The sequence below is a fragment of the Ochotona princeps genome, chromosome 16, assembly GCF_030435755.1.
Source record: "Ochotona princeps isolate mOchPri1 chromosome 16, mOchPri1.hap1, whole genome shotgun sequence".
Taxonomy (NCBI): domain Eukaryota; kingdom Metazoa; phylum Chordata; class Mammalia; order Lagomorpha; family Ochotonidae; genus Ochotona; species Ochotona princeps.
In genome coordinates this window covers 655,829-681,406 of record NC_080847.1, presented here as the reverse complement: position 1 = coordinate 681,406, position 25,578 = coordinate 655,829, and the positions used below count along the sequence as shown (strand labels likewise).

The following is a 25,578-nucleotide window of genomic DNA, read 5'->3' as shown; positions in this document are numbered from 1 at the left end:
CTTGGGATCAGCTCGGGTCTGGGCATTGTGACCACTGGGGAGTGGCCAATGGATGGAAGATCTTTCCATCTCTCCTTCTCTCTGTCAGTCTGACTTTACAGTAAGAATAAATAAATCTAAAAAAAACCTCAGCATCTTAGCCATGTTGTTACATTCCAAACAAAATAAACTTGAGATGCAGCGAGATGTTGGAGGAGAGTGCCATCTGCTCAGGTGGCCTGCGGGGCCCGGAATTCCATCCGGGTTCCCCAAGGATTGGAGCGTCATCTGCTGCTTCCCAAGGTGTGTGTCTGCGGGAAGCGGAGATGGGAGTGGAGTGGAGCTTGACTGCAGGCACTGCGATGGAGGTGAGGGAGTCCCGGGGCCTCCCTGTCTCAGCGTGTTCACGTGTGGTGCAGCGGGCCAGGGCCGGCACCCACCCCCAGGGCTTCCACTGTAGAGCTTCCCGCCCTGGTCTCCTGAGAGTGAAAGCAGGCAGTGGGTACTGTGTGTCTTCAGCATGGCCTCCTCCAGGTTCCTCAGTGGTAGCTCCAGCAGGACCTGCCTCTTGGTGCCCGGTGCTGGTCAGTCCCTCCTCTGCTGGCATCCTCTGTTGGCGCTGGGGCTGCTGCCCCCTGCTGGCCGCGTGGTGACGCGGGCTGCTCCAGCTGAAGGCTGGTGTTCCCTGAGACCTGCCTGTGTGAAGGCCCACAGTGTCCCTCCCTGCCCAGCACTGCTCCCCGTGTCAGGGTGGGCACCCCGAGGGTGTGCGGGTGCTGTCAGGGATGCTGCTTGACCACTGGTGTGTTTTCCTTGTGTTTGAGTCCCTGGGCCTCCAGTTGTAGAGCAGCCACACTGTCTCATTTCAAATGTTACATTTGGGTGCAGTTTTTTTTTTTTTTTTTTTTTAAGATTTATTTCATTTTTTTATTGCAAAGTTATATATACAGAGAGGAAGATCCTCCATCCGATGATTCACTGCCCAAGTGAGCACAAGAGCTGGAGCTGTGCCAATCTGAAGCCAGAAGCCAGGAGCTTCTTCTGGGTCTCCCACATGGGTGCAGGTTCCCAAGGCTTTAGACTGTCCTCCATTGCTTTCCCAGGCCACAAGCAAGGAGCTGGATGGGAAGTGGAGCTGCTGGGATTAGAACCAGTGCCCATATGGAATCCTGGTGTGTTCAAGGCAAGGACTTTATATCACGCCGGGCCCAGTTCAGTGATTTTTTTCTTAAAAATAAATGTCGCTGGCCCGGCGGCGTGGCCTAGCGGCTAAAGTCCTCGCCTTGAACGCCCCGGGATCCCATATGGGTGCCCAATGCCTTGCGACCCTGCACCCGCGTGGGAGACCCGGAAGAGGTTCCTGGTTCCTGGCTTCGGATCGGCGCAGCACTGGCCGTTGCGGCTCACTTGGGGAGTGAATCATCGGACGGAAGATCTTCCTCTCTGTCTCTCCTCTCTGTATATCTGACTTTGTAATAAAATAAATAAATCTTTAAGAAAAAAAATGTCGCGCCCGGTGCAGTGGCCTAGCGGCTAAAGTCCTCGCCTTGAACGCCCCGGGATCCCATATGGGCGCCGGTTCTGATCCCGGCAGCTCCACTTCCCATCCAGCTCCCTGCTTGTGGCCTGGGAAAGCAGTCGAGGACGGCCCAATGCCTTGGGACCCTGCACCCGCGTGGGAGACCTGGAAGAGGTTCCTGGTTCCCTGCTTCGGATCCGCGCAGCACTGGCTGTTGCGGTTACTTGGGGAGTGAATCATCAGACAGAAGATCTTCCTCTCTGTCTCTCCTCCTCTGTATATCTGACTTTGTAATAAAATAAATAAATCTTTAAAAAAATAGATAAATAAATAAAAATAAATGTCCCGGGCCCAGCGCAGTGGGACATTTTCCCACAGCCCCATTGTCCAGGCGCACCTCTGTGCAAGCTGTCTGCAGGGGCCGTTTGCCCTTGAGCAGGCCGGGGGTGGTGCCCTTCTCACCCTGGGCCCAGGTTGCTCTTTGGGAGCTGGCAGCCCTCTTCGGGTGGCTGGGCACCCCAACGCTCGGGTGTAGGCACGTTTGAGCAGTGTTCAGAGCCTCACCAGGGTAGCCCATGTGCCCCAGGGGTGCCAAGTTTTAGGTCCTGGCTGGGTTGCCAGGCGCCCCCTGGTAATGTAGCAGACAGTGGCTCAAGTGGGTGAGAGCTGAAAGCCACGTGTGAGGCAGGCTGGTTTCCGGCTTCAGCATAGCCCATCCCAGCTGTGCGGACGTGGAGGTGGGAGGTAATTGCCTCCCAGTGTCTGTCTCCATGTGTTTCAGAAAATCAGATTAGGGTTGGCGTCGGGGCATAGCATGCTAAAGGCTCTGCCTGTGGTGCCAGCATGGCGCTGGTTCATGTCCCAGCTGCTCCACTTCCCATCCAACTCCCTCCTTGTGGGAAAGCAGCAGAGGATGCCGCAAAGCCTTGGGACCCCTGTGGCTACAAAGAGAGACCTGAAGGAGACTCCAGGCTCCTGGCTCCTGGCTTCAGACCAGCCTGGCTCCTGCCATTGCGGCCAGTTGAGGGGAGAGCAGGTAGATGCAGGCTCTCTCTGTCTCCTTCTTCCTCAGCAGCTCTGCCTTTGGATTAAAAGAGAAGAAAAGAATTAAGACAACAGGCTTTACAAACCTGCCCGGGAGCAGCTGGTGGCTGAGCATGTGTGGGTTCACTTCCGGCTCGGCTCCTGACTCCACATCCTGGGAGACCCCGATGTACTTCCTACCTCCTGCTTTGGCCTGGCCATTCTCTAGTGGCTTGGGGAAATGATTTTTGTTAATTTTATTTGAAAAGCAGAAAGATGAGAGGTCTTTCATTTGCTGGTTCACTCCCAAATGAACCCAACAGAGAGGACTGGCCAGGAGCCGGGGGTAGGGGGGGCAGGACTGGCCAAGAACCTGGGGTAGAGGGGAATAGGACTGGCCAGGAACCGGGGGTAGAGGGGGACAGGACTGGCCAGGAGCCGGGGGTAGGGGGGGACAGGACTGGCCAGGAGCCGGGGGCAGGGTAGGGGGCAAGGTAGGGTGCAGGAGCCGGGGGCAGGGTAGGGACAGGGCTGGCCAGGAGCCGGGGGTAGAGGGGGACAGGACTGGCCAAGAACCTGGGGTAGAGGGGAATAGGACTGGCCAGGAACCGGGGGTAGAGGGGGACAGGACTGGCCAGGAGCCGGGGGTAGGGGGGGACAGGGCTGGCCAGGAGCCGGGGGTGGGGGGGACAGGACTGGCCAGGAGCCGGGGGTAGAGGGGGACAGGACTGGCCAGGAGCCGGGGGTAGAGGGTAGGGGGCAAGGTAGGGTGCAGGAGCCGGGGGCAGGGTAGGGGCAGGGCTGGCCAGGAGCCGGGGGTAAGGGGGGACAGGACTGGCCAAGAACCTGGGGTAGAGGGGGGACAGGGCTGGCCAGGAGCCGGGGGTAGGGGGGACAGGACTGGCCAGAAGCCGGGGGTGGGGGGGATAGGGCTGGCCAGGAGCCGGGGTAGAGGGGGACAGGACTGGCCAGGAGCTGGGGGTGGGGGGAGACAGGGCTGGCCAGGAGCCGGGGGTAGGGGGGAACAGGACTGGCCAGGAGCCGGGGGTAGGGGGGAACAGGACTGGCCAGGAGCCGGGGGTAGGGGGGGACAGGGCTGGCCAGGAGCCGGGGGTGGGGGGGGACAGGACTGGCCAGGAGCCGGGGGTAGGGGGGGACAGGACTGGCCAGGAGCCGGAGGGTAGGGGGGGACAGGGCTGGCCAGGAGCCGGGGGTAGAGGGGAAAAGGACTGGCCAGGAGCCGGGGGTGGGGGGGGCCAGGACTGGCCAGGAGCCGGGGGTAGAGGGGAACAGGACTGGCCAGGAGCCAGGGGTGGGGGGGGACAGGGCTGGCCAGGAACCGGGGGTAGGGGGGAACAGGACTGGCCAGGAGCCGGGGGCAGGGTAGGGGGCAGGGTAGGGGCAGGTGCTGCATTACGGGATGCAGGCTTCCTAGATGCTCACTTAGCCGCCGTCCCGAACACCCTTCCCGAGGGCAGCACCTGGGCACTGGTGGTATGCAGGGTAAGGCCTCACCCACCAGCAGTGGAGGGCAAAGTCTACTTGTCTGCCCACCTTTCTGCACCTGCCTTTCGCCTGTGCAGACAAGTGGTACAAGATGTTTTGGACAGTAGATTCATGTCTAATGTTTGTAGTGTTGTGAAATCTGTAAATGCTGAAGAACACCACTTCCCCACCAAGTGTCTCTCTACTTCAGGTTCGGATGGCAGAGAAGTGGTGCTGTTGTCAACCCCTAGCCGTCAGGTGGCTGGGGAGGCTGTGGCGGCTTTTCAGTGAATATGGCAGGGATGTGTGGGTGAGCGTGGGCAGTCGGCAGCCCTTGGCGCCTTGAGCTGTACTGTGCGATTGTGAGGTTCCGGGGTGAACCCGTGGAACCCCACATGCGTTTTCCTGTGAGGTTGTGTATTTGGGTGTTTTTTTTAAATTATTTTTTAATAACCTTACTTAGTTGATTAGGGTACAAAGGGTCAAGGGCTACAGGGTGAAAGTGGGTAATACCATTTAAGTGTTTGAAGTAATTTTTAATATTTTAATTTAGATCAGTATGCTGTTGTATTCAGTTGCCAGCTAAGTATTCATGATGTTGTAAGGTGAAGTTGTCGGCTGTGAGACCATTGTCTGCGTAGTTTACATCGGGCAGGGGGGAGGTGCTTCGTCAGCAGGAAGGTTCGAGTAGGATGGCATGGTTGGAAGCCGGAGCATCAGAGCGTTTTGAAATGATTTAAAATTTGCACATTAGACTGCAGGAAAATGCTCCTCGAAGCCACTGAAGTGCTGTGTCAGTCTGACTGTGCACTGCATGTGCCTCGTATTGGCTATTCAGACATTAAATGTCTAAAACAGCGGAATTTGGGGTCAGGCGTTTATGCAGCTGCTCCTAATGCTCGCATCCCAGTGGTTGAGTCCCGGCTGCTCCACCTGCTTACTCGTTGTTCGGCCTAAGTGCTGGGCCAAGTGTGACAGGCCCACATGGAAGCCTCGAGCTCCTGGGCTGATTACGCGCCGCAGTCGCCCGTGTCCCTGCCGGAGCTGGGGTGTTGCCACGAGGCCCGTGCCAGGGAGAGTGAGGCCCACTGGGAGAAGCTCGGGGTCAGGTGCTCCACATTTCAGTTCTGCTTTCCAAATGCTTGCACCAGCTACCCGTTATTGGGCATTCCTAATCCCATGGTTCAACATTCAGACCTTTATTTGAAAGAGAGACAGAGCTTGCATCCACAGGTTCGGTTCCCACATGGCCACCATAGCTGGGCTGGGCCAGGCACCTGGACCTCTGCCGTCTGAGGGGGCCCAGGTGTCAGAGCAGCCAGGAGCTGAGTCAGGCGTCTGGTTTGTAGCCCCGTTGCCCAGCGGCTTCATTGCTGACCCATCCGGGGATCCCAGGCCGAGGGTCATGTTGGCGCTGGAAGATTCTATCTCATGGCATTGGGCATTCTGAGTTTTCGGCTTAGGGACACATGACCTGGAGGTGTGTTCTCTGCATCGGAACATTTGAAATGTCTGCTGCTAGGCTCGCGAAAGGGGCCTGGGAGCCACTGTGTTCCTGCACGGGGCCAGAGTGAGGTCCAGGAGCTGCCCTGGTCGCCACTCGTGTCCACGGCAGGCCGTGGGCCTTGGTTGTGTGGAGGACATGTTCAGGCCTCACTTGCAGAGTAACTGAGAAGGCCGTGTGCCCTGTGGCCCCGGTGTCCCCTGGCCAAGCCAGCTTCTCGGACCGTCAAGCCCTGCCCACCTGCATGGCCTCACGCGGGGCGCTGGGGCCAGCTGTCCGGCTGGGCCTCTCCAGGCATGGGCACAGCCCAGGCTGGTCCCGGGCACCCTTTCTGACCTGACTTTTGTCTCTCCAGGGAACTGTACCTGGGGAGTGAACTGTAGGTTTATACACCCTGGCGTGAATGACAAGGGCAACTACTCCCTGCTCACCAAAGCCGAGCCCTTCCCGCCCAACGGTGCTCCGCCTCTCGGACCTCACCCGCTCATGCCCGCCAACCCTTGGGTGCGTGAACACCTCTGCTGCTGCTGCCGACAGGGCGGGCCTCGGGCGGGCGGACAGGAGGCCTTGGGCCTGCGGAGGGGCCTCCACCATCTGCTGTCCTGGGGGACGCTGCTGCCCTCAGCTGGCGCCTGGGGCAGTAGTTGGTGTGCACAGCCCTTGCCTTCTCATTTGTAATAGGGCGGGCCCGCAGTGGAGGAGATACTGCCGCCGCCCCCTCCCGAGCCCCCGACAGAGAGTGCCTGGGAGCGAGGACTGCGGCACGCCAAGGAGGTGAGGGCACTCAGCTGGGCACCCGCACGGCGGGTGGGGCCAAAAGCAGCTGTACACGCGGGTTCCTGGTGCGGCTCTGAGCTCTGCAGGAGCCGGGAGCAGAGATGGACAGGCCGTGCTGCCCAGGGGCAGGGTCACCCCGTAACCCCTTCAGCGGCTCCGCTCACTGCCTGTCCCGCATGGCGCCTGGTGCCCTGCTCACTTGGCTTGCCTCGTGGGAGGTGAGCAGTTGACCCTCCTGCGCCCTCCGTTCAGCCGCCTCCAGGCCCACCTTCCTCACCACAAACGGGCAGGGAGGCCTTTGGGCTCCTGCTGGTCCCGTCACGTGTCCTAGCTTGACACTCACTTGTTTCTTCTCACGATGGCAGGTGTTAAAAAAGGCAACCATTCGGAAGGAACAAGAACCTGATTTTGAAGAAAAGCGGTTTACAGTGACCATTGGCGAGGACGAGCGGGAGTTTGACAAAGAAAACGAAGTCTTCCGAGATTGGAATGCTCGCGTGCCTAGGGACGTCAGAGACCCCGCGTAAGGCGTGGCCCTGTCCCCATCTCGGTGTGTCAGAGACCCTGCATAGGGTGTGGCCCTGTCCCTGACTCGGTGTGTCAGATACCCCGTGTAGGGTGTGGCCCTGTCCCCATCTCTGTGTAGAGGGTGGGGCGACCAGGGGCCTGAGAAGTCCCTGGACTGTTCTGAGGCTGGCTAGGCTTCCTCCAGCGCCACCTGCTCCCGCTACGTCCCAGGGACTGGAGGGCGCGACCCTGCCCTTGCTCTGAGGTCAGGAGCTGGGAACCATGGGAGGTGTATTGCTGCTGTCCTGACTGGCTACTGTGTGGCCTGTCGCGAATGTCTGTTGGTTCTCCTCCCAGCGTGGGGAAGCATGGGGGTTGGAGATGGAAGTCCAGCCCTGGAGCCTGTGTGGCCTGCAGAGCACGGTTGCTTGCCCTCTGCCGGGGCTCAGTGCAGCTGGCCAAGGGCCCGGTGGAGACCTGGCTGCTGTTGCACGTTGTGTTGCCATTAGCACGTCATCTGCACTGGGGTTCCGGCAAAAGGAACAGTTGAGAATGCGGGAAAACGCACCGGCAGAGCTGGAGTTGGAGGGCTTGGTGCCTTGGTTCCAGCTCTGGTGCCCGCGCAGTGCGGGCTCTGTGCCTTGGTTCCAGCTCTGGTGCCCGCGCGGTGCGGGCTCTGTGCCTTGGTTCCAGCTCTGGTGCCCGCGCGATGCGGGCTCTGTGCCTTGGTTCCAGCTCTGGTGCCCGCGGAGTGCGGGCTCTGTGCCCCGGCCCCTCAGTCCCAGCTGTCTTCCTGCAGATAGTGGAAGGAGGCACCTGGGACCCACACCTGCAGTGGCTGAGACAATCTGGTGGTCCCCACAGTCCATAGACAGTCACACTCTGGGAAGACTGAATAGAAAGTTCCAGAAAGGAAATTTTCAGTTGTTTTGTTACATTGCACTCTTAGTTATAAGGTGAACTTTCTTGTGGGTCCAGGAGCACAGGGAGTGATAGCTCCCCTGGGGCCAGTCCTTAGGAGGCAGCCTGGACCCTCTGGGAGCACCTCCCTGACAGGTCAGGGCTGAATTTGGGATAGCTTGCATATCTTCTGGTGGGGGGGAGGGGTGCGCCTGGTCCAGGTGTATGGATTCAGAGCCAGGCCTGAGCCTGGTGGTGCCATGAGGGCCTCTGGTGGCACATGGCGTGGTGGTGCACCGGGCAGCGTGGCTTCCTCTGAGGTGTGGGGAACAATCCTGAGCGGCTCTTCTTGGAGGTGTCTGAGAGTCCCAGCAGAGTGCCTGTCCACGCAGTCACTGTGTGTGGGAAAATGGCTTTAGGACCTTTGGGTAGATCCTCGCCCCCCACCTCTGGTCCCCTGGCAGGGACACCGGCAGGTGTCGCCTCTTGGGTGGGTTTGGTGGTGGCCTCAGCTGCAGAGGCAGGGCCCAGCGCTTGTGTGCCAGGCCCCCTGCCTGCCAAGTGCTGGCATGAGCACTGGGATGGGGTCACCTGGGAACAACAGGGAGCTGGGCCCTGGACCACAGAGAATGGATCCAGCCAGCTGTGAGCAGTGAGGCTGTGCAGAGTTCTCTGTGGGAGCTGCTGGTGGCTGGACAGACGACCTGCAGGGGCGGCTTGGCAGGAAACAGGACCACGAGGCCCGCGGGGGCGGCTTGGCAGGGGACAGGACCACAGGCCTGTGGGAGCTGGCAGCGTCCCAGGTGCTGAATTCTAAGCCTCCCGCACCCTTGGCCAGGCCACTTGCGCTGCTGATAGATATTCCCACTGTGCTCCTGGGAGCCGCTCTGCCTTGACCTCCAACCCTGGACCCCACATGTAGGAAGTGGCTGGGCTGTCTGCAGCTGGTGGGGTGTGAGGGGCAGCTGGGACCCCTGGTCTGGGGCGGCTGCAGCTGTAGGGTGTCCTCTCAAGTTCTCCCCCCGGCAGGTCCTCCACTGGAGCCTTCTTCAGCACCATTGGCTCTGCCTGACAGGTCACTGCCAGGACATGGCTGGTTTCCCGCCCACTTTTCTAGAGCTTTCGGCGCAGTCACACACGCGGGCGTTGGCTTCTTGTCTGGGTGCCTTGCGCCAGCCCTGCACGGTGCACCAGGAAGAGCTGGCTTCACTTTGGAATCTGCGTCATTTGTCACGATGCACGTTGTCCCCAAGCATTGGGAAGGCCCAGCCGAGGGGTACTGGGATTTTGCCGGGGACACTGTCTTTCGTGTGATGTTCTTCTTGGGCCTGTTGCTGTGAGGTGTCCTGGCGGACTTTGAGGCTGCTGGTGGCTTCTGTTGGCGCGGTCTGGAGTGGTAAGAAGCTCTGTTTTTCAGAATGGAACCCTACGCGGATCCCTACTATGACTACGAGGTCGAGCGGTTCTGGCGAGGCGGGCAGTACGAGAACTTCCGGGTGCAGTACACAGAGGCGGAGCCCTACCACAGCTACCGCGTAAGTCAGCCTTGGGCCTCCTTACGGGGGCCTAGCTCAGTCCCCCGAGGAACACGTGGGGGCTGCCCGGAGCCTTCGCTCACAGGCGAGCTGACGCCAGCGCAAGGCTGCAGTGGTGCCGGCCATAGCATGCACTCTTGAGCCTGCAGGAGCCGTGGCTGCCATGTGGCTCCCAAGCAGCCCCGGTGTACAGGGGAGTCCCTCAGAGACCTCCAGCCCTTGGCCCAACATGGCGTACCTCTCCCCACAGAGCAGCTTCCTCCTTGAGACGGGGCCACAGGGTCCTTGAGCCTGTGTTCACCTGCTCCCTGCAGGGCAGGGCAGGAGGAAGGCCACCGAACCTTGTGTCCCTGTGTCCCCCTGACCTGTTGGGTGCAGTGCTAGGATTCTGTTCTGTGCTGAGCGTAGAACAGGAGGGTAAGAGCAGATGGGCTCAGATGGGCTGCGGGGCTGTCGTGGAAGGTGGCAGTGGCTTTGTGGACCCCTGCAGGTGCCATGCCTGTGGGGGCATACTGGTTAGCACCAGGGCAGGCTGGGATTGGTTGGCTCTGCTCTGTGCAGCTGGAGCTCCAAGGTCAGCGGCCATGGGGACTGGGCTGCGGTCGTGGGACTCATCCGCCTTTTACCACTGCTCTCGGGGGGACTGGACGAGTCTGCCCCTCCGTGCGTCGGCTCCCCGTGTGGGGTTACAATGAGTGTATGTTTGGCTTTTTAACAAGGAAAGGGAGAGAGACCGAGAGCGTGAGAACAGGCAGCGCGAGCGGGAACGCGAGCGGGAGCGGGAGCGGCGGCAGCGGGAGCGGGAGCGGGAGCGGGAGCGGGACAAGGAGCGGCAGCGGCGGAAGGAGGAGTGGGAGCGCGAGCGGGCCAAGCGGGAGGAGAAGGACCGGCGCGACCGCGACCGCGACAAGGAGCGTGAGAGGCCGAAGCCCCGCTCCCCGCAGCCCCCCAGGTAGGTGCTCCACGGGGTGCCCTCACCTGAGCACCCCTGCCCCCGGCGTGCGCGCCGGAGCCCAGGTGACCCCTGGGACGTCCCAGGGTCTCCCGAACCCTTGCGTAGCGGGTGCTCAGCAGGTCCTGGGGAACCAAGTTCTGTGTGTACAACTGTGTCCCCTGCAGTACGCCAGCTGCAAGTGTGCATGGGTGCCCTGGGATAGTAGCAGTTCCTCGTGAGCAGCACTGCTGTCCCCCCAAAGGGGACCTCAGCACCCAGAGCTGCACACGCTGGCAGTGTGCTGGAGGCAGGACTGCCGACGGAGATCTTCCATCTGCTGCTCCAATCCCCACTGGGCAGGAGTGGCTGGAGACGGACAGGCCCACCTCCACCTGCGTCCCCGTGAGGGTGGCAGCCAGAGCTTGAGCCAGTGACCTGGTGTGGGCTCCTGATGTGGAGGGCGGCTTGCTCAGCCGCGCCCGTGCTGGCCCTGGTGCCAGCGCCTCTGACCCGGCGATTCCAAGGTGCGTCGGATGGTGGCGTGCACACCTCGCTCTTCTGGAAGGCTGGATGATGGGCTCTTGTTTGCATCTCTCCACTCATCCTTCTCTTGATTTTTGTTTCTTTATTTAAAATTTTTATTTGCAATGCAGAGAGGCAGTGCATTAGTTCATTTCCTGGTGCCGCAGGCAGCCAGGGCTGGGCCTGCCGGAGCCTGGGGCTCCCTTGGGGGAGGACCCTGAGGACGTGCGGTTGTCTCCTGCTGCCCAGGGTGCGTAGGAGTGAGGCTGACATCGGAGAGGGAGCCAAGCTCACGCTGGCCTCCCCTGCCAGGTGGCTACCCCACTTCGCGTTCCCGCCGACCCGCGCACCGTCCCGGCCAGCCTCGGGCTGGGAGCCACAGAGGTGCCGAGCGTGTTTGAGCATCTGAGTGTCAGCTCTGGGTAGATGTCTCTTTAGGTCCTGGACACATGCTTTAGTTTGGAGGTCTGTTTAAATTCTTCCTCAGATATCTAATTTCCAAATAGGATTTCTCATTCTGCAGGGTACTGTTTCATTTTCTTGGTGACAGCCTCAGAACCTAGAATTTCAGTTCACTTTTTCATTGCTTTGCCTGTGCTTGGGCCCTTCCCAACGGAAGGCCGGAGGCACTGGATCTGAGTCCGCTGAGGACGATCTGGGGAACATGGGTGGGCTTCTGTTTATTTTTTCAGTTTATTTGATTCTTTGAAAGGCAGAGAAAATGAGGCTTCTGTCTGCCATTCTGCACGGATGGCCGCAACAGCTGGGCCTGGGCCAGGCTAAGCCGGGAGCCAGGGCTCATCTGGGCTTCATGTGTGGGCACAGATGCCCAGCTGCCAGCATCATCGCCACTCATCCCGAGTCTGGCCGGAGCCGAAATGAGACACAGCTCCTTGGTGGTGTGTAACGCCTGGGCCGACGCGGCAGTGGTCCCCACAGGCAGTCCTCAGCCCGTGCCCTCGTTGGGGTCCTGGGGAGCACTGGTGGCCCCCACAGGCGGTCCTCGGCCCGTGCCCTCGTGGGGGTCCTGGGGAGCACTGGTGGCCCCCACAGGCGGTCCTCGGCCCGTGCCCTCGTGGGGTCCTGGGGAGCACTGGTGGCCCCCACAGGCAGTCCTCTGCCCGTGCCCTCGTGGGGGTCCTGGGGAGCACTGGTGGCCCCCACAGGCGGTCCTCCCTCCAGCTCACTCCCCCCACCCCCTTGCAGGTTTGTGTCCTCCCCTCCCCCTTTCCTTTTAGGAATTGCTTCTTTGAAAGGCAGAGCAACAGAAGCGAGCACACTTCCACCCTCTGGTTCGCTTTCCAGATGGCTGCCAAAGCCAAGCTCGAGCCAGGAGCTTTAGCTGGGTCCCTGCTGTGGGTGCTAGGGCCCAGCCCTTTAGCCCTCCCCCACTGCCTCCCCAGGCCTGCACCTTGCAGAACAGCAGTGTAGCAATTACATGGAGAGGAGGGGAACAGATGTGCATCCACTGGTTCACTCCTCCCTGGCTGCAGCCGCCGCGGCTGGCCCTGTCCAATGCCAGGAGCTTCTTCCAGGCCTCGAATGTGGGCGCAGGGGCCAAGCACGTGGGCCGTCTGCCCCTGCTTTTTTCACACTGTTGGCAGGGAGCTGGATTGGAAGTGGAGCAGCCAGGACTTGAACCTATCTCCCAGGAGGCTTGGGGAGGGTGGGGGATGTCCCTTCACTGGCCTGGACCCAAAGCCTTGTGGGAACATGGGTGCTCCCCTGACTTGGCCTGAGTGGACAGGGCCTCCCTCCCCACTGTGGCTGACCTGGTGTCCTCCCCCCAGGCTCACTGGGCTGCACTTCACTGGCGTCCCTAACTCCTCACTGCCACCCAGGTACTGGGCCCATGTGCTGCAGGCACTGCCCCATTGCAGGACACATGGGTGGCCTAGCCTGCCTCATCTGGTCTGGGTGTGTTAGCAGACAGTGGTCAGTGAGGTGGCAGGATGTGATGGGGCACAGTGTCTGTCGGGTGGATGGGCATCTCGCCAGCTCGGTGGCATGGTCTGACCTAGGGAACACCTGGCCAGCCAGCTGGGCAGCTCGGGAAGAGCTGACATGGGGTCCACCTCCCACCCCATCCTCTTCCCTCCCCTCTGCTGGGAAGCATGCCAGCGAGGCTTCCCTGCTTGGGGCTCAGGCTGGGACCCAGGTCAGTGCAAGGCAGACAGGCTCCTGGGGCACCCCCTGGTGGCTGCCCCCCACACAGGGTGATTGCTAACTCCCAGAGGCCTGTGGCTTGCTCAGTGTGACACCCTGCAACAGCCCCCTTGAGAATGTAGCCTCTCCCCCAGTCCGTCTGGCGTCATCCCTTGGCTGTGACGCAGCGGCCTGGAGCACTCCTAGGAGCCGGGGCTGGGCAGGGAACGAAACCTGCCAGTGCCCCAGGAAGTTGAGCTTTGGCTTCCCTTCCTCCTCCTCTTTGGTTGCTGTGTGTGAGGGGTAGAGAGAGCATCTCCTCTGCTCGCTGCCTCCCTGGCGCCTGCAGACCTCTGTCTGCTTCGCAGCGCCCTGGAACTCTGCCTTTCACATTATGTTTCTTTGTTTGGAAGGCAGAATTACCAAGAGATCTTCCATCCACTGGTTCGCTCCCCAGCTAGCCGTAACAGCCGGGGCCGAGTCAAAGCCGGGAGCTCCCTCCAGACCTCGCACAGGGTCTCAGGGCTCCCAGGGCTTGGGCTGACTGCTACCTCCCCAGGCCTTAGCAGGGAGCTGGATCAGAGGTGCAGCCAGGCCTTGAGCTGTCTGTAATGTCAGTGCTATGCCCAGTGCACAGCCTTGGCCCCTAAGATAAACAAATCTTTTCTTTTTTTGTAAGATGTATTTATTTTTATTGCAAGGTAAGGTACACATAGAGAGGAGAGACAGAGAGGAAGATCTGTCCAATGATTCACTCCCCAAGTGACTGCAACGGCCAGAGCTGAGCCAATCCGGAGCCAGGAGCCAGGAGCCTCTTCTGGGTCTCCCATACGGGTGCAGGGTCCCAAGGCTTTGGGCCGTCCTTGACTGCCTACCCTGGCCACAAGCAGGGAGCTGGATGGGAAGTGGGGCCGCTGGGATTAGAACCAGCGCCCATATGGGATCCTGGCTCGTTCAAGGCGAGGACTTGAACCGCTAGGCCACCGCGGCGGGCCTGATAAATAAATCCTTTAATATGTTTTTATTGAAGAAATCTGGTATCTGAAGGCGTCAGGTAAATGTGTGTGTGGCTGAGCCTGTGCGCGGCTCACGTCCTCCGCAGACATTAAGAGGAGGGAGCATCTGGGTGGGGCCTTGTCCCCGGACACTGCACAGGCGTGCGGGGGGAGGGTGCTGAAGGGCAGGACCCTGGCCCGCGTGTGGGGCCTTGTGCCCGGACACTGCACAGGCGTGCGGGGGGAGGGTGCTGAAGGGCAGGACCCTGGCCCGTGTGTGGTAGTTCAAGTGCATGTGAGAGTCTGGTGAGGTGATGGCTTCACCCCCACATTGCGGTGCTGTCCCTCAGTGGCAGCTCAGGATGCAGAGGGCGGGGGTCTTGCTCGGGATTGGGTGACGTCGCCTCCCAGCCTGCATGATTGCTGCCTCCACAGGCACAGAGGGAGGACCAGGCAGTGTGGGGCTTGGGTGGGATGGTCACGTGGTGCTGTGGGATTTCCACTCCTGGGGAACAGGGTTTGTTTAGCCACCAGGCCTATGGGATTGGGAGCTTTGTGGGTGTGACCAGGAAGGGATGAGAGCACGCATGTGTGCCCAGCGTGCCAGGCCTGGCTGCCCACAGACAGCCCTGTCAAGCTGCTGGGGCGAGCCGCGGGCACAGGCGGCTGCTTGGCGCGCCCAGGTGCTCAGTTGGAGGCAGTGCGCTGCTTGTTCACAGGTTTGTTCCAGATCTGACCTGTGGACTCTAGTTCCTTTCCCTCTCTGGGCGTTTTCGTCTTTTGGTTCTAGAAGGGCGTTGCATTGTCTTTGTCGTCTCTGAGCCTGAACTTGGCAGCCTTTCAGGTTGGAGTTTCCAGGCCTAGTGGCACTTCCTTGCACTGCTCAGAGCCAGGGAGACGTGAGTCGGGGTGCCTGCGGCTGACCTCAGGGCCTGCCTGCGGCCTTGAACAAGGGGAGTACTTGCAGAACTGTATGTGTCTGTGCGGAAGTCACTTGGTTGGCCAGAGGTTCCTGGGAAGGTTTTCCGTCTGCCTACGAGTGTTCGCCAGTTCCAGGTCTGGCGTTGCCCACCTGGGGCAGGTCCTCCTGGCCGTGTCTCCTGCAGTGCTCGGGGAGCAAGCTGTGGGCCCCCGTGGTGGTGCAACAAGCGACCGGTATGTTCGGTTTTCGTCTGCCTATCGTGTTTTCCTGGGTCTGTTGGTGAGGGACAGGAGTGGCTAGCCCTGGGGCAGCCAGGGCCTGGTGGCACCCACCACAGGCTGTCCCTGCATAGATTCGAGTCTCACTCAGAACACTTGCCGTAATGGACGTGGGACTTTGTGGGACTTTGTCAAGAATAGATGAAGAGGGCCCGGTGGCGTGGCCTAGCGGCTTAAGTCCTCGCCTTGAAAGCCCCCAGATCCCATATGGGCGCCGGTTCTAATCCCGGCAGCTCCACTTCCCATCCAGCTCCCTGCCTGTGGCCTGGGAAAGCAGTTGAGGACGGCCCAATGCTTTGGGACCCTGCACCCGCGTGGGAGACCTGGAAGAGGTTCCTGGCTCCTGGCTCCAGATCGGCACAGCATTGGCCGTTGTGCTCACTTGGGGAGTGAATCATCGGACGGAAGATCTTCCTCTCTATCTCTTCTCCTCTCTGTATATCTGACTTTGTAATAATAATAAATAAATCTTAAAAAAAAAAAAAAGAATAATGAGGAAGAAGCCGTGAGAGTGCTGACTTGACCCAGCTGCCCTCTAAGCACCAGGAGGGCAGTGGAGTGTGAGCCGAGTGCTTTGGGGTGCGAGCAAGAACACAGCAGACAAGTTTAGGGTGTACTAAGCAGACTTTATTAACCAAGCTTAGTGATAACAGGGCCCGCTAGAAATTAGCAAATGACACGTCCTTTTGGCAGTCCAGTCTGAATTGAAACCCTGAGAGGAACAAGTGGTCATCACCCTCAAGTCCGTCCATTAAGCTGAAGACCTGTGTCCCGCTTCCCCAGCAACAGAAGTTATCCTGAGACATGCAGCGAACAGCCTGGGGCACACTTAGAAAGCTGCAGACACTCACCTGTCCCTGACTTCTCTGCCCACATTCCACTACTGCTAGGCCTCCCCTCTCCTGGAGCTCCTGAAAGTACACACATTAGAGATACTAGCATCTTAGCATTCACATCTTCGCTGTCCTGCCCAAGCAGTGCAGAGGGTGAGGACTACAGACACACAGGGGCCGTGCTCAGGGGCTCCCTGTCCTCAGAGTCTGTGCGGGAAGCCAGAGAACAAGCAGGGGCTGGAGAGGCCAAGAGTCGGAGTGCCACAGTGACTGGAGCACAGGACCAAGAGAGCGAGCCCCTCCCTGTCCTGGGCCTTTGTGGGGGCTCGTGAGGGGCGTGGTTACGCAACAATGCGATGCCGCCTCCTCGCAGGTTCCACTGACAATGACCGAGCGTGACAGGTGGACAGGAGGGACCAAGTAACGGGGGGACGCTGCAGTGTGTGTGCCTAGGACCACAAATGAGTGTTTGAACCCTGCCCCCGCGGGGGAGACCCTGGGAGCTGTGGCGCCTGGCTCCAGTCTGGCCCAGCCCCCACGTTTGGACCACAGGCAGAGTGGGGCAGCAGGTGGAGGGAGCACTCTCTGTCTCTACCTCTTTCTCTTCTGTCACTCTACCTTTCACATCACTTTTTTAAAAGTTATTTACTTTTAATTTGAAAGGCAGAGTTATAAAAAAAGAGAGAGCTTCCATCCCAGGTTGGCTCTTGACTCCAGAGACCACGCCTGGCTTCAGGGAGGTCCGGCACGCTGGGCAGCCCATCAGCCACAGTCCTCACAGCAGAGGTGCAAGGCATGGGCTCGTACATTCAGAAACTTGCCGTTACACTTGAAAACAAGAAATCATGGCTGCTTCTCTGGTTCCATCGAGCTGTGTTCTGCATCCCTGCACTGGACACAGAGCGGGAGCCGCCTCTGTCCGCATCCCTCCGGGAGCCGTCCCGCAGTCAGGCTGGCTCCCTCACAGGGAGGCACTGAGGCTGAGGCCATCTGGGGGGGTAGAACTGCTTGTCTTGCTGAGGGGTGTGTGAGTGAAGTGCTTGGTATCTTTGGGTACCCCTTGCCCACCCCACCCCTCTGGTTGCAGCCGGCCAGCTGAGCCACCCAGGAAGGAAGCTGCGGCCCCTGGGCCCCAGGTGAAGCGGGCGGACGAATGGAAGGACCCTTGGCGCCGGTCCAAGTCCCCCAAGAAGAAGCTCGGGGTGTCGGTGTCCCCTAGCCGCGCCCGGAGGCGGCGGAAAACATCGGCCTCATCCGCCTCTGCTTCCAACTCTTCCAGGTGAGGATCCGGCTCAGGTCAGGGCTGGGGCAGCCTGGGGGCAGCTGGGCAGGGAGTGTGGGGCCATCACTCAGCTGTGCCACTCGCCTGGCCCCCTGAGAACAGGCCTCTGGTGGCTGCCCACAGGGTGTGGGTCTGGGTGAGCCCTGCCCTGCCCAGTAGGGGGTGAGGGTGGGTCTGGGTGAGCCCTGCCGTGCCCAGCAGGGAGTGAGGGTGGGTCTGGGTGGACTCTACTGTGCCCAGTAGCGAGTGAGGGTGGGTCTGGGTGGACTCTACTGTGCCCAGTGGGGGGTGAGGGTGTGTCTGGGTGAGCCCTGCCATGCCCAGCAGGGCGTGAGGGTGTGTATGAAGTCACGGCTTTCACAGTCGTGCGGATGGACACGGTTAGCACACGGGCATACATGCCCAGTTGAGTGCCACATCAGCCAATGACCCAGAGCTCCCCATTCCTCCTGGCTGGAGTAGTTGGGGTACAACCTGACTTCACATGTCCAGAGGGGTCACACGGGAGCTTGTGCTGTCCAGGGCTCGAGGGTCCTCCCCCAGACTTCCATTCAGCTCCTTGCCCTTCCAGGTCGTCTTCACGGTCTTCGTCCTATTCCGGCTCGGGCTCGTCGCGCTCCCGCTCCCGCTCCTCCTCCTACAGCTCCTACTCCAGCCGCTCTTCCAGACACAGTTCCTTCTCGGGCAGCCGCTCCAGGTGCGTCCCGGGGCCTGGCTAGGCCGGGCAGCAGGTGCGGCCTGGACAATCTGCTAGGTGTTTGTCTTCCTTCCAGAGACAAGTAGGAACCCCAGAGTTGTCACTCATAGCTAGCAGAGGCTCCTGAAATGGAGCCCAGGTGGAAGGGGGTGAGCCAGCCATTGTTCCCCCCGGGACCAGAGGATTTCTGAGGAAGCCCAGCCAGGGCCTGCCTCACTTCGCAGGGCGAGGAGACTGAGGGCGTGTCGGGGGCCGCTCACCCTCTACAGTGCACCCTGGGTGTGTCATCTGCGTCACTAGCCAGAGGCCACATGTGTGCACACACTGCCCAGTGGCATCACAGGCGTCCTTCCTGGACCAGGACACAGCTGTGAACAGATTCCTGGGCTACAGCGACGGGCATCTGAGTGCAGGAGGTGCCAGTCTGACTCTCTGCCCGGGCACTCCTACTCTTCGCTGGAGGCCAGCGGCAGCTTTCCTTCCGCAGCGGGGGTGGGTGCTGGGCCTGCTAGGTCCCTTACTGCAAGAGGCGCCTGCCTTATGTGGCAGTTCTGTGAGGCACATTCTGGGCCTGGAGATGATCCCTGACTGGACCCGGCAGCACCCAGGGTGCTCCCAGTGAAGCAGGCTGCCCTGGAGCCACATCCCGACCCTGCTGCCTCACCCAGCCCTTGGCATCTGCCCTGCCAACGCCCGAGTGCCTGTGGAGCTGGTCAGAACCTGCTGTGACGCATCCGCAGGCCAGCGAGGCTTGTGCTGTCACCTTTGGGCTCTGATACCCCACATACCCCAAGCCACTCTGCCCCATGACCTGGGACCCTGCTGCTTCCAGCTCTCCCTCTCTGAGCACGCCCAGGAAGTGACAGCCCTCCACAGCCAGGTTTCCCTGGGAGGCAAGTGTGGGTCGTTGCACACTCTGGCGGCGCAGGCTGCTCCAGCCCTGGCGGGAAGGAGGGTGCCAAGTGCTTGACTCACACTTCTCTTGGTCCCCAGGTCGCGGTCTTTCTCGTCGTCCCCATCCCCGTCCCCAACTCCATCCCCACACAGGCCTTCTGTCAGAGCCAAGGGGGAGCCCGCCCTACCTCCTGGGAGAGCAGGGTAAGTTCGCGCTGTGGCTTCTTGCAGCTCGCGGGCTCCTTGGGCGGCCCTGCACGTGGGTCCTGAGTTCCTCGCACGAACAGATGATTCCCTCACAAGAGCCAGGACTAGGCAAAGTCCCTGTGCTGGGACCCTGGAAAACCTGCCAGGGTCAGGCCTGGAGTGCTGGGCCCAGGCCCCTACAGTCCCTGAGTGAGTGTCGGCTGGGCCCCCTGGTCCCTAAGTGAGGGCCACCTCTCGCCTTACAGAGAGAAGTCTGTGAAGAAGCCGGCCTCAGCCCCTGCTGCACCACAGGCCACCAAAACCACTGCTCTTGCCCCTGAGCCCAGCAAGGGAGACCCCCGGGAAGTAAGGAGGAAGGAGCGACAAGCCAGGACTCCCCCCAGGAGGTGAGCAGGCTGCCCCAGCTTCCCCCGGAACCACCACGAGCAGGTGGTGATGCCAGTCCGGTCCGCTGGCCTCGATTGGAAGGACAGCCCAGGCTGAGCAGTGGGCGCCTGCAAGCCCAGCTGCTGTGGCCGGCCCCTCCCTTCGCTTGGCGTTGGCCCCAGTCGGTGTCCCCCTGAGACAAGGCAGAGCCCCAGCTGGGCCCCCGGCAGCCGTGCGGGCCCGCTGCAGCCACACTGAGGGTTGTTCTTGCATTGCAGGCGGACTCTGAGTGGCAGTGGCAGTGGCTCCAGCTACAGCGGTTCCAGCTCCCGGTCCAGGTCATTCCCCAGCTCCCCACTGCCCACAGGCAGGCATCCCAGTGGCTGCTGTGAGCCAAGGGCTCTGCCATGACTCATGTGGGGCACTCAGCCCTGAGAGTGCCCCGAGGGAGCTGGCCCTGCTGCCCTGTCCATGCACACCTGGCTGGGGAAGTTGGCCAGCCCTTCTGGGAGGGCTCCTGACAGCCAGCTGCTCCCTCTCCAAGGGGCTGGTCTGGGAATCCAGCGGAAATGGCCATCTGTCCTCCTTTTCCGTGCAGTGCTGTGTGCTGGCAGGGGCGCACCCATCACACAGCCACGCTGTGCACTTGCAGTCCCTAAGACGCCGTCCACCTCCCACAGGGTGGGCTGTCGCTGGGCTTCTGCTCTGTACCACGGCCAAGTCAGAGCTCAGCCCTGTTGGCACATAAGCCAGCTGTGGCCTTCGGGCTCAGATAAGAGAACGGGGGTCCCTTCCCAGAGTCCCCAAAAACTGCCCAGGCCCTGAACCCAGAGTGGGCCCAGGCACCCAGGACCCCCCGCCCCCCGCCCCCCGCAGCCAGGGGCAACACCTCATGTGCAGGTGTGTGTGTTCAGGTCTCTGAGTGTGAGCAGTGTGTCCTCTGTGTCAAGCGCCACCTCCAGCAGCAGCTCCGTGCACAGTGTGGACTCAGAGGACATGTATGCGGACCTGGCCAGCCCCGTGTCCTCGGCCAGCTCGAGGTCCCCAACCCCAGCCCAGACCAAGAAGGAGAAAGGTATGTGTCCCTGTGCTTGGGCCTCTGCTCGGCGTAGGCTTTGCCATGAGGGCGCATGCGGACAGCCACGCCTGAGCCCGTGTCCTCGGCAGGAAAGTCCAAGCGAGAGGACGCGGCTAAGGAAGACAAGCGGAAGAAGGACTCCACCCAGCCGGCCAAGTCCACCAGAGCCCCGGCCGGGGGCAAGGCCTCCCAGGCGTCCACGGCGCCCCAGCAGGCGGCCCCAGGGCAGTGTGCACAAGGCGCCTTCGTGGCCCACAAGGAGATTAAACTAACTCTGCTGAACAAGGTGAGGCCTGCTGTCCCAGCACTGGGTCCACCAGTTCCTCCAGAGCTTCCTCAGAGCTCAGGGCAGGAGACGGTGTGAAGTCCTCATCCCAGGGCGCTGGCAGGAGGGTGGCCCTGTGGGCACTGCAGGCCTAGGGTAGCCAAGGGCAGGCGCCAGTGCGGGCAGAGGGCCCTGGGCCAGCCGTGCACCTTCATGTCAGTCTTGTCCTAGGCGGCTGACAGAGGGAGCAGGAAGCGCTATGAGCCGTCAGACAAGGAGCGGCAGAGTCCTCCGGCCAAGCGGGCAAACCTGTCCCCAGAGCGAGGTGAGCCCCAGGCCCCCAGGTACTGTGGGGTGGTGTCACTTCAGGGCCTGACTGCCCCCCGCCAGGGTGGCTCGCACTGACCCTGGTTCCTGTGCAAGCCCTTGGGTCTGATACGGCCACGAACTCCACGTCCAGACCCGCTGTCGTGGGCAAAAACCCTGATGGGTGCTGAGAGCCGCTGGCCCTCACATGGCCCTGTCACCAGGTGCTCGGGACCGCAAGTCGGGCGGCCGGCCGGGCTCCCCGAAGGCTGAGCGGCAGAGGGGCCAGAATGCGAGAGCGCCTGCGGCCCCTGCAGACAGGTGAGTCCCCCTCTCCACAGGGGAACCCCAGGTGGCCTTGCAGAGGGGGCTGTCGGGGCTCATGCTGCACCTGCCCCTAGGAAGCGCCAGCTGTCGCCGCAGTCTAAGAGCTCCAGCAAGGTGACCAGCGTGCCTGGCAGGGCCTCGGAGGCTGGCGCAGGCAGCAAGTCGGGCAAGGCCAGCACATTGTCGCGGCGCGAGGAGCTCCTGAAGCAGCTGAAGGCGGTGGAGGACGCCATTGCGCGGAAACGCGCCAAGATCCCCGGGAAGGTGTAGGCCGCCGGCCTGGGTCTGCAGCTGCACCTTACTGTGGCTGCAATTCTTTTTAAAATTTAAAAAAAAGAAAAGAAAAAGGGTTTCTCAGCTGGAAAGAGGCCACACATGAGATGCAGATGAGGCCAAGTCCTGGCCCCCTTCCAGATAGACCTGGTCCCCCGGGCAGGAGGCTCAGATTTTATGTAAAGTACACACCCTGTCGCAGCCCAGCCGCCACAGCCGCCCTCTGCCCCGCCCCAGGCAGGCCAAGCGGCAGCGGTGTGAACCCCAGATTCTCCTAGAACCACTGGCCTCTCCCCTTCTCCCTGTCCCAGGATCAGAAATATATATATATATATATATATATATTCTTGACTAAATTCTGGCTGGGAGACATTTTCTGTCTTTTATTTTAAGCATCAAATTGTTTTAGTTGATTTAAAAAGAAAAAAATTACAGAAAAGACTTACAAAAAAACAGGCCAAGGATGTCGTTGGGGTGTCAAATGTGGAGGGTCTTTTTTGAGGGTTCTCCTAAAATAAAATATTTTGATAAGCAGCTGCGTGGTGACGCTGTGACTGCCTGGCTGCGCCGAGTGGTCCCCTCCACCCTGGTCCCCAGCTGCACCCCAAGTCCTTCAGAGCTCCCAGGGAGAAGGGGCCACGCTACCACCCTCTAGCCATGGCTCAGGCTGCCCAAGGAGGGGTACCATTTCCTCTCAAAACAACTTCTTGTTAAGGCCCCAGGATGCAGCCTGTGCCCAGTCAGGCATGGTGGGGAGTCCTCTGGGCCAGGGGCTGGTGCTGGGGTGCCCCACGCTCACTCTCTGCCTACAGCGCTGGCATCCCTTACGGTTGTATCCTGACTGCTTCCATCCAGCTCCCTGTGTCAGAGACCTGAACAAGCTTCCTGGCGCCATCTTCTCATCAGCTCAGGTCTGGACGTTGGTTCACTCCCCAAGTGGCCGCAACGGCCAGAGCTGAGCCAATCCAAAGCCAGGAGCCAGAAGCTCTTCCGGGTCTCCCACACGGGTGTAGGGTTCCAAGGCTTTGGGCTGTGCTTGACTGCTTTCCCAGGCCACAAGCAGGAAGCTGGATGGGAAGTGGGGCAGCTGGGATGTCTGTGTTTTAGATAATAGGGCCATTGCACTGGCCCCCTAAAGTAAATACACAAAAACTCTTCCAGGCCAAGAGTAGCAGGTGCACTGGGGACCAGCATGGCTGTGAGCGGGTTTCTGCAGGTCTGACCCCAGCTCGGTCACAGCCCCTCCTGGGCTGGAGGCGACTGAGCCAACAGCAACCCACACCTTGGGGCCTTGGAAGGCAGTTGGGGTGGGGGCCATCAGGCCGGTGCCAGCTGGTGAGGCGGGGCCAGGGCCTCCGCACTGCTGCTTCCTCGTCGGGTTTCCATTCTTGCCCAAGCTGGGACTTCTGCGTTTGCCTCAGCGCCCGTGGGAGACTGACCCACCCTATGTCTGCTGGCCTCTTCCCGCCTACACTCCCTGGTCGCCAGGTGCCGGGACAGCGCTGTGGACGATGGGCGAGACTGGGCAACACCAGGAGCTTCGCAACTTGCTAGCGGCCCTGTGCGCTGCACACCCACACCCTTGCTCTGCGACCCCACCCCTGTCCGCACTGGCATGACCACCTCAGGCTGGGGGGGTCTGGGGGGACACCCTCTACAAAGGAGGCTAGGACTGTGCTTCCCATCTGGGGTGACCCTGCTCTGTGGGGCTGGGGGTGCGGGACAGACCCTCAGGTCTTACTGGGTCATGCTCCACTCTGCTCACCAACTAGGAGGGCCCTGGGAGGGACTTGTGCCCCCAGCACTGGGTGGGGGCATCCTGGCCTGCCTGCCTCAGGCCAAGCACCCACCTGTCCGAGGCGTCTGCAGGCCAGGGCTCCATCCCCACAGGGATCTGGGCAGTGGTCTGTGCCCTGCAGAAGTGCGTGGACCTGACTCCTCCCCAATCCTCACCCCTGCAAGACCGCAAGAGGAACCCAAGGCAGGTAAGCAAGCCCCTGTGCTGAGGGGGTAGCCAGCCCACCACAGGCTTGTGGGCTTCCCCAGTCAAGCCCCCGGGCAGGGTCTGCTCTGAGGCCCCGAAGCAGAGGAGTTGATGTGCAGGTTTAGCACCTGCCAGCGGGAGCATGGCCAGCTGCTCTCCTCTCTTCCCCTCAGCCTCTCTTGCCTCCATCCTGCACATCCAGGCTCCCCAGGCCAGCTGGCTGCCTCCATCCCACAGGAAAGGCACAACAGGGGCAAGCCCTGCACCCAGCCCTGAAGCTGCTGCGTCCCCTGCAGGCCTACCAAGCCCCCATCCCACCCAGGCAGGCAGCAGCATAGCTCTAGCTGTTGGGTCCCCAATGTCCATGTGGGAGACCCAGAGGAGCCCCTGGCTCCTGCTTAAACAAAAAGAAACAGTAATGGGGTGCAGAGCTGAGGACCCCAAGTCCCCACCCACACCTGCCTTGGCCTCACCCAGGCATGCAAGCACCTTGTCTTAATCAGCTTGGATAGCTAGAGCCAGCCTTGACCGCTGCAGCAGCAGGGAGTAGGGTCCCCCCACACCGGGGAGCGTCATGGACAGGCCACTGTGGGACGCCCCAACGGGTGCTGGGTGGGGGTGCCCAGGGCGGGAGACCGAGGGGCAGAAGGAAGCGCTCCAGGCTGGGCACTTCCCAAGGGGAAACGGTCGGGTTTTCCCCAGGTGTGGCCCAGGTATAAAGGCCGGCTGCAGCCAGGTTGGCCACCAGCTGCTCGCTGGGACCACTGCCAGGAGTCAGGTGCCCGACAAGTGCTGCCGCGGCCGCCAGAATGGTGAGCCCCACCCCAGCCCTTGATCCAAAAGTGGGGGCTGGAGGGAGGGACAGCTGGGTCATGCTCCACTGGGCACTGGGCCTCCGCGTCCCCTCCTGCCAACAAGACAGGCTGGAAAGGGGAGCGAGGACCCCCTGATGGTGCCCCCCACCTTTCCCAGATCCTCACTGGCTTCCTGCTTCTGGCCTGGCTGCCCCTCTGGGGGGCTGCCCACACCCACAGTCGACGGGCCCTGCGCTGCTACTCAGCCAAAGAACTGCTGTCCAATCAGGTGCCCCCACACCTGCTGGCTCAGAGTGCCAGGTGGGAGCAGGCCTTGCCCGTGGCACTGGTGCCCAGCCTGGAGGCAGCAGGCCAGCGGAGGCACCAGGAGGGACTCCAGGCCACCAGCCAGTGCCCGGTGCTGCGGTCTGAGGAGGTGTTGGAGGCAGAGACCCACCAGCGCTCCATCTCACCCTGGAGATACCGGTGAGGGTCGCAGCAAGGCCTCTGCTGGCCGGGCTGGGGGGAGGGGAGGAGGGGCCCAGGAACCTCACGGCCATGTCCCCCACAGCGTGGACACGGACGAGAGCCGCTACCCCCAGAAGCTGGCCTTCGCCGAGTGCCTGTGCCGGGGCTGCATCAACGCCAGGACGGGCCGCGAGACCCCGGCGCTCAACTCGGTGCAGCTGCACCAGAGCCTGCTGGTGCTGCGCCGCCAGCCCTGCCCTCGCCGCGGGGCCTTCGCCTTCCAGGCCGAGTTCATCCGCGTGCCGGTCGGCTGCACCTGCGTGCTGCCCAGGTCCGTGCGGTGACGGTGGCCGGGCCCACCCTCCTATTTATGTCTATTTATTGGTTATTTATAGCTCCATGGGGCCTTCCCTCGGCAGTTGGTGCTGTGAGCCCGCCTGTTGTCACGAGTAAACACATCGACACTTTGGTCGAGTGCAGCACTGTGGCCCGTGCTTTGGCTCGCCTCCCCAGCCCAGGTGCTGGTCGGCATTGAGGGGCGGGCCGTGAGGCGCACAGGTGTGGCCCTCAGCTCCCAGCACACCTCACACGCCCCGCGGATGGCCGCTCCTCCCGCCGCAGCAGCACCTCAGTCGGCCGGCCCATGTCCACCTCAGCGGTGGATTCTGGATATTCTGCCAGGCCATGGGCCACCAGGACGGCCCTGCCCATGCCTGCGGTCAGCAGGCAGCCTGCAACTGCTGCCCCCGGCCCCCACTGAAGAACGGTTGCCTGGACCC

The 25,578-nt window shown here is 61.4% G+C and overlaps 2 protein-coding genes across 3 annotated transcripts in view; both read left to right on the top strand.

The window, feature by feature from the left end:
- Nucleotides 1-22,082, top strand: part of ZC3H18 (zinc finger CCCH-type containing 18) — a 35,154-nt gene extending 13,072 nt beyond the window's left edge. For both annotated transcript variants that reach the window (XM_058674182.1, XM_058674183.1), the window contains 15 exons: nucleotides 5,866-6,014; nucleotides 6,192-6,284; nucleotides 6,653-6,810; nucleotides 9,112-9,229; nucleotides 9,949-10,181; nucleotides 16,946-17,137; nucleotides 17,712-17,837; nucleotides 18,831-18,935; nucleotides 19,184-19,324; nucleotides 19,583-19,642; nucleotides 20,219-20,379; nucleotides 20,472-20,668; nucleotides 20,879-20,972; nucleotides 21,178-21,274; nucleotides 21,355-22,082. In XM_058674182.1, the coding sequence (XP_058530165.1) occupies nucleotides 5,866-6,014; nucleotides 6,192-6,284; nucleotides 6,653-6,810; nucleotides 9,112-9,229; nucleotides 9,949-10,181; nucleotides 16,946-17,137; nucleotides 17,712-17,837; nucleotides 18,831-18,935; nucleotides 19,184-19,324; nucleotides 19,583-19,642; nucleotides 20,219-20,379; nucleotides 20,472-20,668; nucleotides 20,879-20,972; nucleotides 21,178-21,274; nucleotides 21,355-21,550 (2,120 nt within the window). In that variant the 3' untranslated portion in view covers nucleotides 21,551-22,082. The remainder of the gene's footprint in view (nucleotides 1-5,865; nucleotides 6,015-6,191; nucleotides 6,285-6,652; nucleotides 6,811-9,111; nucleotides 9,230-9,948; nucleotides 10,182-16,945; nucleotides 17,138-17,711; nucleotides 17,838-18,830; nucleotides 18,936-19,183; nucleotides 19,325-19,582; nucleotides 19,643-20,218; nucleotides 20,380-20,471; nucleotides 20,669-20,878; nucleotides 20,973-21,177; nucleotides 21,275-21,354) is intronic.
- A 2,116-nt stretch (nucleotides 22,083-24,198) lies between these two features.
- On the top strand, nucleotides 24,199-25,182 carry IL17C (interleukin 17C). Its single transcript, XM_012926576.2, has 3 exons — nucleotides 24,199-24,349; nucleotides 24,510-24,817; nucleotides 24,903-25,182. The coding sequence occupies exons 1-3, from the start codon at nucleotides 24,347-24,349 to the stop codon at nucleotides 25,141-25,143; spliced, it is 552 nt and encodes a 183-aa protein (XP_012782030.2). The 5' UTR covers nucleotides 24,199-24,346; the 3' UTR covers nucleotides 25,144-25,182.
- The last annotated feature ends 396 nt before the right edge of the window (nucleotides 25,183-25,578 follow it).

Bases quoted from the DNA above. Each gene is read 5' to 3' on its own strand.
- IL17C (XM_012926576.2), top strand. The intron at 24,818-24,902 runs GTGAGGGTCGCA...TGTCCCCCACAG, and splicing joins ATCTCACCCTGGAGATACCG to CGTGGACACGGACGAGAGCC.